At 40.6% G+C, this 12,561-nt stretch overlaps 1 protein-coding gene across 9 annotated transcripts in view; it reads right to left on the minus strand.

Annotated features, from left to right (window-relative positions):
- FOCAD (focadhesin) overlaps positions 1-12,561 on the minus strand; it is a 313,853-nt gene that overhangs the window by 203,279 nt on the left and 98,013 nt on the right. For all 9 annotated transcript variants that reach the window (XR_007146086.1, XM_047828975.1, XM_047828979.1 and 6 more), the window contains one exon: positions 5,987-6,244. Coding sequence is in view for 8 of the 9 variants with exons in the window: in XM_047828975.1 (XP_047684931.1) it covers positions 5,987-6,244 (258 nt within the window). In the remaining variant the exon portion in view is untranslated. The remainder of the gene's footprint in view (positions 1-5,986; positions 6,245-12,561) is intronic.

Below are 12,561 nucleotides of genomic sequence, written 5' to 3' on the forward strand. Positions count from 1 at the left end.
TCGTGAGTTTGAGCCTCACGTCAGGGTCTGTGCTGACAGCTCAGAGCCTGCTTCAGATTCTGTGTCTCCCTCTCTGTCCCTCCCTCACTCACGCTCTCTCTCTCAAAAATAAACAAGCATTAAAAAAAAAAAAAAAAAAAAAAGGAAACATAGGAAGAAAACACATTTTCTCAAGTTTTAAAACTACTAAGTAGCACCTGGGTGGCTCAGTCGACTTCAGCTCAGCTTATGATCTCACAGTTGGTGAGTTCGAGTCCCACATCAGGTGAGCTCTAGTCGCACTTTGGGTGAGCCCTGCTTCTCTCTTTCTCTCTCCCTCTCTGCCCTCACTCACTTGTGTCCTCTCTAAAATTAAATTATATTAAATTAATTTAAGTTAAATTAAATTAATTTAAATTAAATTCAACCACTAACAGTAGCCTTGATTTCCAAAAGAGACTATCATCTTTTGTCAGGTGTCCTCCCTCCATATATTTAGAAGATCTACTGTGAAGGACCTAATAATTCCATTAAGACTTTTGTAGAATCATACTGCTATGTGGGAAAATAGCTTCCTCTAACACCTCTATCAACATCAGATGGAGAATCTCCATTCCATCAACTATAGAGAAGCTATAATATCTAATATAATAATTACATCTTATATATTTAATATATATTAATATAATTACATAATCTAGTATGTTAAATATATAGTACAAGAAAATATAGAAAATATAGCAAATATTATAATAAGTAACTAATAATATAGTTAATATAATATAGCTAAGCTAATAGGAAAGATTTTAAGAATTGAATAGCAGCCTTTTCTTCTCAGGGGACAAGGGTGGCAGAAAAACATCTTAGGGGGTTGGTTGGGGGAGTCCCAGGTAAACATACGGCATTTACCTGAAGCTGCCTTGTTGATTTATTAACCTCTTCTTAAGGAAGTTCTATCAGTCTGAGACATTTCCAAACTGTCCATAGTCACGTTATACACAGGCTGGCCAATCATTGGCTAAGGGTTCAAAATAAGATTTGATATTGCCCTTTTTAAAAGCTGTAATGATCAGGGGCAGCTGGGCGGCTCAGTCAATTGAGTATCTGACTATTGACTTTGGCTCAGGTCAATACTCATGGGATCAAGCCCCACGACTTAGCATGGAGCCTGCTTAAGATTCTCTTTCTCCCAGACCAATATCATATGACTTCACTCATATGAGGACTTTAAGAGACAAAACAGATGAACATAAGGAAAGGGAAACAAAAATAATGTAAAAACAAGGAGGGGGACAGAGCAGAAGAGACTCAAATATGGAGGACAAACAGAGGGTTACTGGAGGGGTTGTGTGTGGGGGGGGGGGGTGGACTCTGTGGATAAGGGGCATTAAGGAATCTACTCCTGAAATCATTGTTGCACTAGATGCTAACTAATTTGGATGTAAATTAAAAAAAATAAAATTAAAAAATAAATAAGTAAAAATAAATAAAATTTATTATACCAAGAAAAAAAAATTCTCTTTCTCCCTGTGTCTCTCCCCCCTGCTCATACTCTCATTGTCTCTCTCTCTAAAAAATAAATAAAAATAAAAGCTGTAAAGCTCAGAAAATGTCCTCATTTAGACCTACAGTCTACATCATCCCTTAATTAACTCGGTAAAGTCCATTTTTAACGTTCACTACCAATGATTTCACACCAGATGAAACCAGGTCCTGAACAAACCATAGGGGTAGTAAATAGCTCGGTGAAGAGGAAAGAATAAGGCCAACTGGACATTACTGTACGTGAGCCATGAAGCCATGTGCTTTAATTCTCATTCAGGCATCCCTCAAGGCAGCCTGAATGACTTATTTCAAAACGTATGAAAATAACATTACTCAGTATCAGACAAGCAGGAGCTATTATATAAACATAACCAAAAAGCACACAAATCTATCAACTTCTATTTCCAGAAAAAACACTAATTTAAGAAATAGACGGCACTCTCATTTATTATAAGCATAGGCCATGATACAAAAACCTCTCTCTAAACTAAATTGACGCATTTAAAACCTTCAAGACTTCCACGGGAATTTACACAGGATGCTCACTCTTGGATATCTCCCCAGAACATTCCCTCCGAGAAGGTCAAAGACACTTAACTTTTACCGAGTGCTGCCTGACCTGAGCTTGTGTCTTCTGCACATTAAATCTCACGAGTAAGAGATATTTCTCTGGGTAAGAAAACGGTTAGGATTAGTAACTACTGACAGCACTTCTAGATGTGGGGGTGGGGGAGGGGGAAGAGTTGCCCATTTTTTTCAAGTGTCGATTTATTGTTGTGTCTTTGGGTAACTATTTTAACATCGTCATCTGCGTCTAGTTAACTCTAAAATAGTACTGACAGAGCCAACTTCCCTTCAGACCACTTAACTCCACTAGTCTTCCACGGCCCTAAAGCTATAAATCCCAATGGAAAATGCATGACCCAGGGGAACCGGGTGAGAGACAAGGATGAAAACTCACTGAGGAGGAAGAGGCATCAAAACGCATGATTAGTAAGAAGTAACATCATCACTTTTTTCAAAAAGCCCATTTTCTGTGTGGGGATGGGGTAAATGGGTGATGGGCGTTAAGGAGGGCACTTTTTGGGATGAGCGCTGGGTGTCATATGTAAGAGATGAATCACTGGGTTCTACTCCTGAAGCCAAGACCACACTGTATGTCGACTAACTTGAATTTAAATTAAAATCATCATCATCGTCATGTGTTAACTAAATGAATATTACTCACAAACCAAGATAGGCACTTACATGAGGCATAAGGCATGCAGTGTCTGCTTGATAAATGTCTGATGGGGGCGCCTGGGTGGCTCAGTCGGTTAAGCGGCCGACTTCGGCTCAGGTCACGATCTCACTGTCCGTGGGTTCGAGCCCCGCGTCGGGCTCTGTGCTGACTGCTCAGAGCCTGGAGCCTGTTTCAGATTCTGTGTCTCCCTCTCTCTCTGACCCTCCCCCATTCATGCTCTGTCTCTCTCTGTCTCAAAAATAAATAAACGTTAAAAAAAAATAAAAAAAAATAAATGTCTGATGCATGCAAAAGCAAAAGCCCGCTTTCTTAGCATTATGAACACTCACATCACATTACTAGTAGATACTGACTTGTACTACCATTCACGGGCACTGAAAATAACTTCAGTTGATACTTTATAATGATAATAACAAGCATACCAAAACATACTTCATCATGTTCAAGCTTTTCAAATGCTTTCTCTCACAAGAGCTTACGGTAGGATTCCTTCAATCAATTAAGATGTCACACAAAGTCGATCTTCAGCAAGCATACTGCACCTCAACGAATTCTACCACAGTGGTTAAGTGACCACCAAAACAGAGGTGAAAGACAGCCTCGAAATTCCTGCTCTTACCTACCTATTTACTTAGCTTCCCTTTAGTAGTAGTCTCAGACCTTTCCGTAGTATAAACTGCCCCATGAATTTGAGCCAATGACTGCTTAAACATAATATAGCTTCTTCCTCTACGGTGAGAACAGATAAACACCACACAAAAATTCATAAGCTTCAGGCAGACTTGTCAACTCAGTGAACGAAAGAGAAACAACCCACCAATAACAGATTACAATCATAACTCGTTTCGACTGAGTCTATTCCAAATATCTGCTCACAATTAGAAAACTTGCTCTTCCCAAATATTTGGTCCTCTCTTTTTGGCTACTTTACCCGTAACCCGAGTCCCATGAAAGGATATGAAATGGTCACTTCAAAAGGGGAAGTGAGGAAACACAACACTATCTCCTAGTTCAAGGATGCTCCTTTTCACAAAAACTCCACTTCTAAGTTCTTCTTAATGACACTGCCTTTGCTTATGCATGAAGCTGAGGAACTATTTAAGCATTGCACCCTACTATTCATCGTAACGGCACAATTACACCCATTTCTCTTCTTTCCAAACTACCCAAGAGATCGTCAACAGAAGTGGAACATACCAATTTCGATTTCGACCACTGCTTCTTAAACGTTTATTGAAAAAGATAAACAAACCTGATGGTCACGTTAGTACTTCCCCACCTTTTCTATTTCGTGGCACACGTGAAAAATCAGGCTTATAAGGAATGTGGGGTAAATACCTGAAAACCCCAGGGGGTCAGAGGCTACCAGCCAAGCCAGCACCCTGAGCTTAGACTACTACACGGCCACCCGAGAGCTCAGAGGGGTGAGGACTTTGACATACCTGAAACGCCCTCACACCAGTTCAGAGCTCCCACAACACTGACTGAGACGTTCACCGCTACATTTTTGGCCTATTTAGCATATCCCCACTTTCATTGCCAGGAAACGGTTTTTCTTTTGGGGGATCATCCCACCCTCAATCCACATGATCACGGTGGCATTCAGGATTGACCCTTCACCCACTTCCATTCTACTTAGGATGGCCAATTAAAGTGCCCCATTATCCTGCCACAATGGTCGATTCAGTATGGGCACACAACCCAATGAGGTCAATCCAAACACCTCTACGTCTCTCTCTTCCTTTTGGGCTATGAATATAAGGTTATAAGGCTTCGGGCTTCCAGCCCATTCACAGAGGAAACAAAGAAACTCTACCATGGGTATACTGTCTAGGTCATGCTTTTTCTAAATTCTGGAGCTAATAAAAACTATTTAAGACAGACGTGTCGCCACTACTTATAACCAAAAATGTCACCCTAGGATTTCAAAGACCCAAGCATTTCCTGATAATCAACACAGAATTTGATGTAATATATGTTTTACATCAGTGGCATACACAGGTCAGGTAACCTACCACAGGACTTCTTTAGATAGTCTCCAGGCATTATCTGTGCATTAACTATTATAAAGATATTATCTTATAAGGTGTCAGCACTGAAACAACACATCTATTAGAAGCACAACCGCTACAGCATGTAAAGGGAGAAATAAAGTAGGAAGCAAATTGAAATGACTCACATTATGCACACACCAGGACACAAAGGTACTTTGAGACCATCACAAATCCACTTGGAAACATCAGACCACAAGAGGTCTAGTCCGAAGGAAAACTTTTTATAGATAGATCAATGGTTCCTCACTTGACTAAAAAGAATGAGCATAACAAGCTGGGAATAAAAAGAATCCAAATACATTCACCTCGTATCTTAATCACTTTTATCCTGTCTCTATCAACTGAATTTTGTCCTGTAGGAAACACACATTTTCCATAAAGAGATGAACTTTTTCTTCACCAGGTTTAAAAAGAAGCATCAGCACAGATACTAATAAACAGAATAATAAAAATACCATGCTTATGTGGTTAGGAAGCCTTTCCCTTCAAAGGAAATTAATTCTTGAGAGTCTATCCAATGGGAGAAAGATTACCTTACCAAGGATAAGGTTAGTTACAAAAAGTGGGCGGGGGGCGGGGGGAGTCTGATTAATGTCTAAGACTAGACAATGCTGCTGGTTACGCTCCAAGATCTGAGCAGATAGGAAGAATCCCACCATGTTGATCATTATCATAGAGAGCAAGGACTATTTTTTAGCTTATTAAGGGACTGAATCAAGACAGAATCAAATTGCCAGAAGTCAAAAAGAGATCGATGCCTACTGCATAGGTACCTTTATCCTAAACTGATTAATCTGCATCCACTTTAAAAGATCAATATTAGAACTAAGGGATATTCATCTGGGAACAGGCCGCAAGAGTTAACAAAAGTGCTGCAGATTAGCCAATCTACCAAAAAACAATAATACCACAATAGCATCACGTGTAGATTTCAGTGTCAAGTGTGTTCTCATGAAGGAAACGCGTGCATCGTTAAGCATACGTCAACTCAGTGTAAGGACAAAAATGAACAAATTGAGAAGATAAAGATAGCCCACCATCCTAAACAAAGGAATCAACCCATAATTTAAAACTTTGATAAGAATCATCCACGAACTAAGAAAAATCGACAATTCCAACAGTTAAGCTTTACTCCTATTACTGTCCCATTATTTTCTTACTTTACCTGAGAGGAATCTGCTTGGGCCAATTCTGTAGTGACCTTCAGTATTTGGCGAAGATTTTGTCCTTGATCTTCAACAAGGAGGTGAGCCAACAAAAGAAAAACATGGGCAGGGATTACTGTGGTTATAGGGAGCAAGGACTCTACGGAAAACAACCAGTCACTTGCAGCAGACTTTTCTCTCATTACTTCGAGGATCCTCCAGGCTGTAAATATTGATCCATACATGCCGGTTATGGGGAACGCAAGCTTGTAGGAGAGCTGAAAAACAAAAACAAAAACAAAAACAAGGCATGAATAAGTGAGGTAAGTGTGCTTGTCAGAAATATATTCATTTATTTTTATACTTCATCGTAAGAAATCAATCCTTCCAACAAAATACGAAATTTTCGATTCCTGCCAAAAACTTCTCAGCATATAACTAAGCTAAGAGGATTACGCAAAAAGAACAGTTGTTAGATGGAACTCTAGGACTGATTCTTTCAACTTTTCCTCCTGTTTACCGTTCACTCCCAGCTAAGGCAGGAAAAAAAAAAAAAAAAAAAAAAGGATCCATACCCAAGATCCAGAGGCAACAGAATTTGAAGAGAACTCACTGTCACTAAAAAAGTATTTGCCAGTGAGAGGGAAGATTCAAAGGGGAAAAAAAAGTCACTGTATCTGCCCAGCTCCAGCTTCGGTAAGAGGCAACCCTGGGCAGGTGGCAGACTTAGACTGAGGACAGTTCATTTTGGTGACAAAACAGTATGTTGATAGGAACAGAGTTAGTTCAGCTGGAACCAGAGAATACGAATAACTGTGAATAGCTCCTACAATAAGAAATGACAGCTCTAGAGTGAAATGATATCCAAAGAAGATGGTATGCTGAAGTCAACCTGAGAAATGGCTCCTCACAGAAAGGAAGTAGAGCAGTCAGGGACAGAGAATAGACAGAACTCGGCCAGCGTGAGCAATGCGCAAAATGGCTAAGGAGAAGCCACAGACATTAAAGAAGCATTACAGATTGCCTGCTAATGAAATAATTCAATTCACTTAGAATGTGATGAAACAAATTCGAAGGATCTAGAATCTAACTGTCCAGTTATTAGAAGCTGATTTATATGGTAACAACTAAAAGGATGGGAAGTAAAAATTAAGCTTTATAGAAGTTTTTTTTCCTCTTTCCTTTTTTTTTTTTTCTTTTTCCTTTAAAGTGAACTCATGACCCGGAAATTGAGTCACATGTTCTTCTGACTGAAGAACATCAGAAGGTGACCTGACTGAAGGTGCCATCCAGGCACCTCTGAAATTTTTTAAATAATGGCTTTATTGGGAAACCTGGGTGGCTCAGTCGGTTAAGTGTCCAACTCTTGATTTCAGCTTAGGTAATGATCTCACGGTCATGAGATCAAGCTCCACATTGGGCTTTGTACTGGGCATGGAACCTGCTTAAGATCCTCTCTCTCCCTCTCCCTCTGCCCCTCCCCCGTTCACGCTCTCTCTCTCTCAAAACATAAAAGTTTAGGGGCGCCTGGGTGGCTCAGTCGGTTGAGCATCCGACTTCGGCTCAGGTCATGATCTCACGGTTTGTGAGTTCGAGCCCCGCATCAGGCTCTGTGCTGACAGCATAGAGCCTGGAGCCTGCTTCGAATCTGTGTCTCCCTCTCTCTCTGCTCCTCCCCTGCTCATGCTCTGTCTCTCTCGCTCTCCTTCAAAAATAAATTTAAACACATTAAAAAAAATAATACTTAAAATTCAGTGAATTTTCGGGGCGCCTGGGTGGCTCAGTCGGTTGAGCATCCGACTTCAGCTCAGGTCACGGTCTCACAGTCCGTGAGTTCGAGCCCCGCGTCGGGTTCTGGGCTGATGGCTCAGAGCCTGGAGCCTGCTTCCGATTCTGTGTCTCCCTCTCTCTCTGCCCCTCCCCCGTTCATGCTCTGTCTCTCTCTGTCTCTAAAATAAATCAACGTTAAAAAAAAATTTTTAATTCAGCGAATTTTCATAATTCATGGAGTAGTGGAACAATCACCACAACTAATTTTCCTCACCCAAAAGGAAACCCCACACCCATTAACAGTCACTCCTCATTCCCCCAACACCACCCTCGCAGCCCCTGGCAATCCACTAATTAATTTATTTTGTTTCTATTCTGGCTATTTCATATAATAGGAACCACACAATATGTGTTTTCTGGTGGCTGTCTCCTTTCACATAGCATGTTTTCCAGGTTCCTCCAGGCTGTAACTTGTGTCAATACCTCATTTCTTTTCGTGGGCAAATAATATTCCATTGTATGGACGTACCATATTTTTATCCACTCATCAATCAATGGACAAGGGGTGGTTATCACTTTTTGGCTATTACGAGGAATGCTGCTATCAACAGTCCTGTAAAAGTTTTTGTGAGGACGTAGGTGTTCAGTTATCTCAGGTATATGCTTTAGAGCAGAGACAACATTTGAAAGTAAACCCCACTGTAAAAACAAATCAAGAAGCTATCTTTATGGATACGAAAAGATCTGATATGAAGATATAAGATGCAGATAATGTGCCTGGAATGCTATCAATTATTTTTTTTTAATGGGGGGGGGGGGGACTATATATCTGTATTTGCTTGTGTATGCAAAGAAAAGTAGGAGGCCAATACAAAAGAAATTAATACCCACTAATCATTACCTGTTTGATGAGAGGCTGGGAACTAAACAACCAGAATCAAGGGTAAGAAGGAAGCTTTTCACTGTATACGATTTTGTAATTTTGGAACCACGTTAATGTGCTACAATTTTTAAAAATTATATTTGTAAAATTATATTTTACATTTACTATAGCTCTCTCTCAAAATGCTTCCCCTAACCAAAGATGGAATTCATAAAAGATTACAATCAAATTTTTTTCTTTTAATTTTTTTTTTTTTTACTTTTTTTTTGTTTTATATTTCAGAGAGAGAGAGACAGACAGACAGAGCATGAATGGGGGAGGGGCAGAGAGAGAGTGGGAGACACAGAATCCAAAGCAGGCCCCTGGCTCCGAGCCATCAGCACAGAATGCGACGCGGGGCTCAAACCCACCAACCGTGAGATCGTGACCTGAGCCGAAGTCCGATGCTCAACCGACTGAGCCACTCAGGCGCCCCTAGAGTCCAATTCTTTCGATAAATGACAAACAGCATTGGACCAGAGATTTAAAAGCCAGGACTTTAGCACAGCCGTGCCAGCTACTGTCTCTTCCACAATCTCTGAGCCTTACTTGGCTCATTCGTAAAATGGAAGTAATGACTACCTTCCTGCCAAGATCACTGAGGTAGATGATGACACAATAAAGCACCTAGCACAGTATCTCAAGTTGCAAATACACGGAAATATTATCACTGTCATCTTCAGGAGAGAAAAATAAAGCCGGTAGAGAGGAGTATAAAAGAAAATAATTGGAAATCACCATGAACCATAAATTGAGTCGCAAGTGGCAACGTTACACAGACACGTAAGAGTAAACATATGGAAACAGAAAAGCGATCCTGCTTTACTCGAAGTATTAGGTTGATGTTTAGGCTCTGTGTTTTGTCTGTTTGTTTGCCTAAAGGTTAGAACAGCAGGCGAAAAGCACAATGTTGAATGAAACATCACAGAACAGTCTCTGTGTCCCAGTGAGTGACAGCTGCCCCTGGCACAGGCCCAGAGCAAGGATGCAACTCAGGGTTTTCTCGAAAGTACCAGACACCAAATCGTGGCCCCACAGCCCAGAGAAGGGTCTGTGAAAGTGCTGGCCGGCACTTTGTTTTAGAGGAGAAAGCAGGTGTTTAAAAATAAAAGAGGTTTATGTTCGGTGAATGACATCTCAGTAAAAAATAAAGAAGAACCCATAAGAAAACAACATCTAAATGAATATTAAATGGTTGTAAAGCATCTTTCACAGTTATTAGTTGAGAACCTTCATTCTAAAAAGCTTGTAATAAAAACGTTCAAGTCTGTTAAGTATTAACAATAAGACAGACATCTGATAGTACTTCTTTGTCTAAAGGAGTCTGCAGAAGAAATTGTGAATTCAGTGAATATAGATCTTCATTATTTTTGAAGAATAACCCTCATCTGCAATAGTCTCTCAAATAGGCTTAACCCAAATGGAGCCAGGATTTTATCAGGAGGGGGAACACAGAAACTCCAATCGGGAGTCCCTTAAAAGAAGGACAGGTTTTCTGAAGAGAGGATTTCATCACTCACCAGACCAGAAGCAGACGACCGGACTAGACATGGCTTCAAGAGGCTCTTTCTGCTCTATATCTCTATGAAGAATCCAGTCAAGAGTGGAGAGCTTTGGGAGGGCTACTTATCACCAAAGGAAAATCCACACCAACCTCAGTATCCATGTTATTCAGAGGCAATGTTAGATGTACAAGATCAACGACTTACTAATTCCTTTTCAGTGCCAACCAAAGCCTTTAAGAAACCGTTTATTTTAATGTACTAGGACTTAGTGCTTGCCTATAAATCTCAAACTCTGTTCTATTTACTCCCAAGTTTGGCACAAAAGATGATAAATTACCATGCCAACAACAAAAAAATCAAAGCGGAGGCAAAAGGATGTAGGCTCTACAGTTAAATAGTTAAAAATCTGGATCTCAGGGCGCCTGGGTGGCTCAGTTGGTTGAGCGTCTGACTTCGGCTCAGGTCATGATCTCACAGTTCATGGGTTTGAGCCCCACATCAGGCTCTGTGCTGACAGCTCAGAGCCTAGAGCCTGCTTCAGATTCTGCGTCTTCCTCTCTCTCTGCCCTCTCCCCTGCTCGCCCTCCGTCTCTCTCAAAAATAAACACTAAAACAAGTAAAAAAATGATTTTAAACACATTAGAATTTATAACTAGTGTCTGATATTTTTTTTTAACCCAGAAAAGCACAAAGCTAGTTTTAAATATCACATTTAATAGTCTAAGAGACAGGATCCTGTTTTCCACACACCACTAAAAAACAGTACAAGCTTACTAGATTACGTGAATCTTTAAAAATAAGATGAGTGGCTGTTCTGGTATCTTACATTTTTTAATTCTCAAAAATTAGAAGTTAAAATGTGCTCAATTTCACGGTTATCAACACTTCAGAAATGGATAGGTTAATACAGAATCACATGGTACAAGATATTTACCCATGTTTTCATTCATCAGAAGAATTGGGCTTTTGAAGAATTGCTCTAAGGGCGCCTGAGTGGCTCAGTCGGTTAGGCGTCCAACTTCGGCTCAGGTCATGATCTCACGGCTGGTGAGTTCGAGCCCCGCGTCGGGCTCTGTGCTGACAGCTCGGAGCCTGGAGCCTGCCTCAGATTCTGTGTCTCCTTCTCTCTCTGCCCCTCCCCCACTTGTGCTCAGTCTCTGCCTCTCAAAAATAAATAAATGTAAAAAAAAATTTTTTTTTCAAGAACTGCTCTAGTTCTAAAGCAAACGTGCTAAGTCAGAGACACCCATCTAAAAATAATAAAAAAACAACATCTGTGGTTTTGTACAAAGGTCTTTTTGTGAGAGAGAGAAAGAAAGAGTGTGTGCGTGCACACAGGTGCAATTGGAGGCGGGGCAGAGGAAGTGGGAGACAGACTCTTAAGTAGGCTACATGCTCAGCAGAGTCCAATGTGGGGTTCAACCCCACGAGCCTGGGATTGTGACCTGAGCCAAAATCGAGAGTCAGATGCTCAACTGACTAAGCCAGCCAGGAGCCCCAGGTCTTTCTATAATATGTAAAGATAATAAAAAGATCTTCTGTATCCTTATCAGAAGCACACATTCCTCACTGAATAGAAATTTACTGAATGTCTATCATGTGGTAGATAAGGTGTTAGGTATCGAGGATACCACGATATATCAGCAACATCCTAGCTTATTTAAGTATGTGGAAAATAGAATATTCAATTAACAGCTGGCTGAAGTATTTTTGAATGCTCTTTCTACGATCAGCTGAAAAAGATAAAGCAAAAAACACTGGTGTGGAAAAATACAAAAAGTTCAACAACTGTTGCAATTTCGATTTTAACGTGCTTAGAAAATAAAGGTGAAGTGTGAAAAGGGTCACGATTGCTTTCCCTCGATGAGCTCACGGCATAGCTGGAGATACAAATACGTAGCCCCCTAAGTTAAGACACAGCACAAGTGAGTAATGTTGTAAGTGCTGGGGACGCAGAGGAGAGGGTAATGAATTCGGACTCCAGGAGGCTGAGAACGTTTGGCCGAGTCTTGAAGAATGAGTAGGTTAGGCAAAGGAGACAAAAGAGCATTATGTGCAAAAGCAAAGATTCAGGGAGAGACTCAGACTTTGCATCCTGTTAAATTTATAGGTATGCTTGGAATATAAAGGCCTGGACAGGTGCAGAAGAAAAGCCATCAGTAAACCGTGGCTTACATTTTTAAAAAATGGTGATCGTAACTACGCCGAGCGTCCACAAAGCAGCACATTATCATCGGGAGAATGTTTATAGCCCTAATGGTATTCCTTCCTCCTCCCTCTTCACCAGCTGCTGGAGACAGAGTCCAGCTGTTAGTGTTAATGACCACAATTCCGACACACCTAGGCGAATAGTCAACTGAGCACCCGTGTATTCCTTTCAGAGTGATTCTCAAAAAAT

Source organism: Prionailurus viverrinus, chromosome D4 (genome assembly GCF_022837055.1).
Source record: "Prionailurus viverrinus isolate Anna chromosome D4, UM_Priviv_1.0, whole genome shotgun sequence".
NCBI lineage: Eukaryota > Metazoa > Chordata > Mammalia > Carnivora > Felidae > Prionailurus > Prionailurus viverrinus.